Below are 1,997 nucleotides of genomic sequence, written 5' to 3'. Positions count from 1 at the left end.
ACCATGAACTGTCAATAACGGGCCATGTTTAGCGGCTCTATTGCTACCCCATTAATGAGCATAATCAAGCATATCCAAAACAAACACGGGAAGGAACCAGAAAAAGAAGAGCCCGGCGAAAGATGTACTCGATGTTTTGGCTTGATAGTGGAGGCAACCCAGCAAACAGGATACGGTTGGCTGTTTCTTGGATAAACGAGTGGCTAAAATATCGAAAACCGAGATAATACCAGAGTCTGGAGTCTCCAGACATTTTTCGAAAACCGGAACTCAGTTTTCATGCGTTATGTCAGATTCTTCTGCTACTTGTTCACGACAATCCAGGACAAGCACAAATAAATAAACAACAAAAAAGCATATTTTTTTCTATATTTTCTTCGAAAGATTTGTTCGAGCAAGAACCCAAAAGCTTTACAAAGACCTTAAGAAATCACTTACACAAGAGGTATGCTTCGAACTTCTCCATCTTCTATACCATAACCCTATAGTCTATACGGTCTTGCTCAGTAAACAAAAAACACAACTTGAAATTAACATAAGTTGCAGCAATCAATAAGACTAAACCTCCGAGGACATCAAAAGGGAACATGTTTTTTTCTTTTTGTGAAAAGAAAAGGCCAGTATCAGTTCAAACCTTTTCCTGCTGGAGCAGACATAACAAGATCAGGCCACGAACCAAAGTAATTTTCAGTATCTGCTGTAAATCCAGCTTGAAGCCCCCCTCCTTCAACATGATCACAATCAAGCTGCCATGGATGACATCCAGAAGTACCACCATTAACAAGAACATTTTCCATTACAGGACAGGACCAAGATCCTCTTCCACCAAATCCAATACCCATTTCACTAGGCCCGAATCCAAAACCTGACGCGTATCCATACCCGCCAAGACCAGTAAACCCATGCTGATCGTTAGAGTTCATGAGCGAAATGAAGTTTCCATCTTCAGAAGGTAATCCGTCATTCAGATTTAACCCGGCCGGTACCTCAGTTTTCACAGCTGCTAAACCAGAGTCCGTAGTCGAGGATAAAACCACTGGCATGGATTCGGGTTCATGAGTGGTGGTGAAAGCAGTCAAAGTTGCAGAATTCGAGGAAGTAGAATTAGAAGATGAGGTAGATATTGATGAAGAATTATTTGAAGTTGAGCGAGAGCGCTTGGAATTCTTGCGTGTACCGCCACCAACAGGGACATCACGGAGAGTTCCACCTTGTGTCCAGTAACGGCGGCATGACTTGCAGAAATGGCGAGGTTGAGAGAGGTTATAGTTATTGTAATAGCAAAACTTCGTGGTGGTGGAGTTACACCTTGGACAAGGCAGTGGCTCAGTCGTTCTTGGTGGTTGGTGTGTAGCCCCCATGGTGTTTTGGGCTTCTGTTGGGTGTCCCTGGCTTATTTCTGATGGCATTCTTGGTCTCTCTCTGGGCTTTCTTTCTCTTGTTGGAGAAAAATGCTATCCTGAATTGTTCTCGAGAGTCGAGGGTTTTGCTTTCGTTGTTAGGTTGAGGCGATGTTCTAAAAGGTTTTCTCGACAGGCGGTGGGTTCTGCACTGTGTACGATGTTTTTGACGGCTTGACGCGTGGTTTCGCGTGGGTCGTTTGTTTCTTCTGAAATAATAAAAAAGAAAACAAGAGAGAGGGAGACTGAAGTGGGATTTGGTGTGAGGGTTTTTGAATGGTTAGGTGCTTCTGTTAACGTGTTGGAATTTAATTTGCAGGGAACAATTGTATTCTGATGGACGAATCAAGATTGCTTCTCTGCCTTTTGATTTCTCGAGGCAGTGCACGAAAAAATATTCCTGGTCGAGTTTAAATTTTTTAAGAAATTGGAATTCCCTAACAGTATGTTTGAATATTCTTCGCTTGGTTTAGAAATTTTAATGAATTTTTATATTTTGAGTTTTGATGGTTAAATTATATAAAAATAAATCAAAGATTAACTGATATAGACGGGAGTTAAAAATAGCAAACAAACATATAATACATAAATTTAACA

At 41.1% G+C, this 1,997-nt stretch overlaps 1 protein-coding gene across 1 annotated transcript; it reads right to left on the bottom strand.

Annotated features, from left to right (window-relative positions):
* Positions 1-340: 340 nt before the first annotated feature.
* On the bottom strand, positions 341-1,707 carry LOC133681946 (dof zinc finger protein DOF1.6-like). Its single transcript, XM_062105157.1, has one exon. The coding sequence runs from the start codon at positions 1,407-1,409 to the stop codon at positions 624-626; it is 786 nt and encodes a 261-aa protein (XP_061961141.1). The 5' UTR covers positions 1,410-1,707; the 3' UTR covers positions 341-623.
* Positions 1,708-1,997: the final 290 nt, after the last annotated feature.

Source organism: Populus nigra, chromosome 2 (assembly GCF_951802175.1).
Source record: "Populus nigra chromosome 2, ddPopNigr1.1, whole genome shotgun sequence".
In the NCBI taxonomy this organism is placed as follows: Eukaryota; Viridiplantae; Streptophyta; class Magnoliopsida; order Malpighiales; family Salicaceae; genus Populus; species Populus nigra.
The sequence above is the reverse complement of the archived record's forward strand: the minus strand, read 5'-3'. Positions and strand labels throughout refer to the sequence as shown.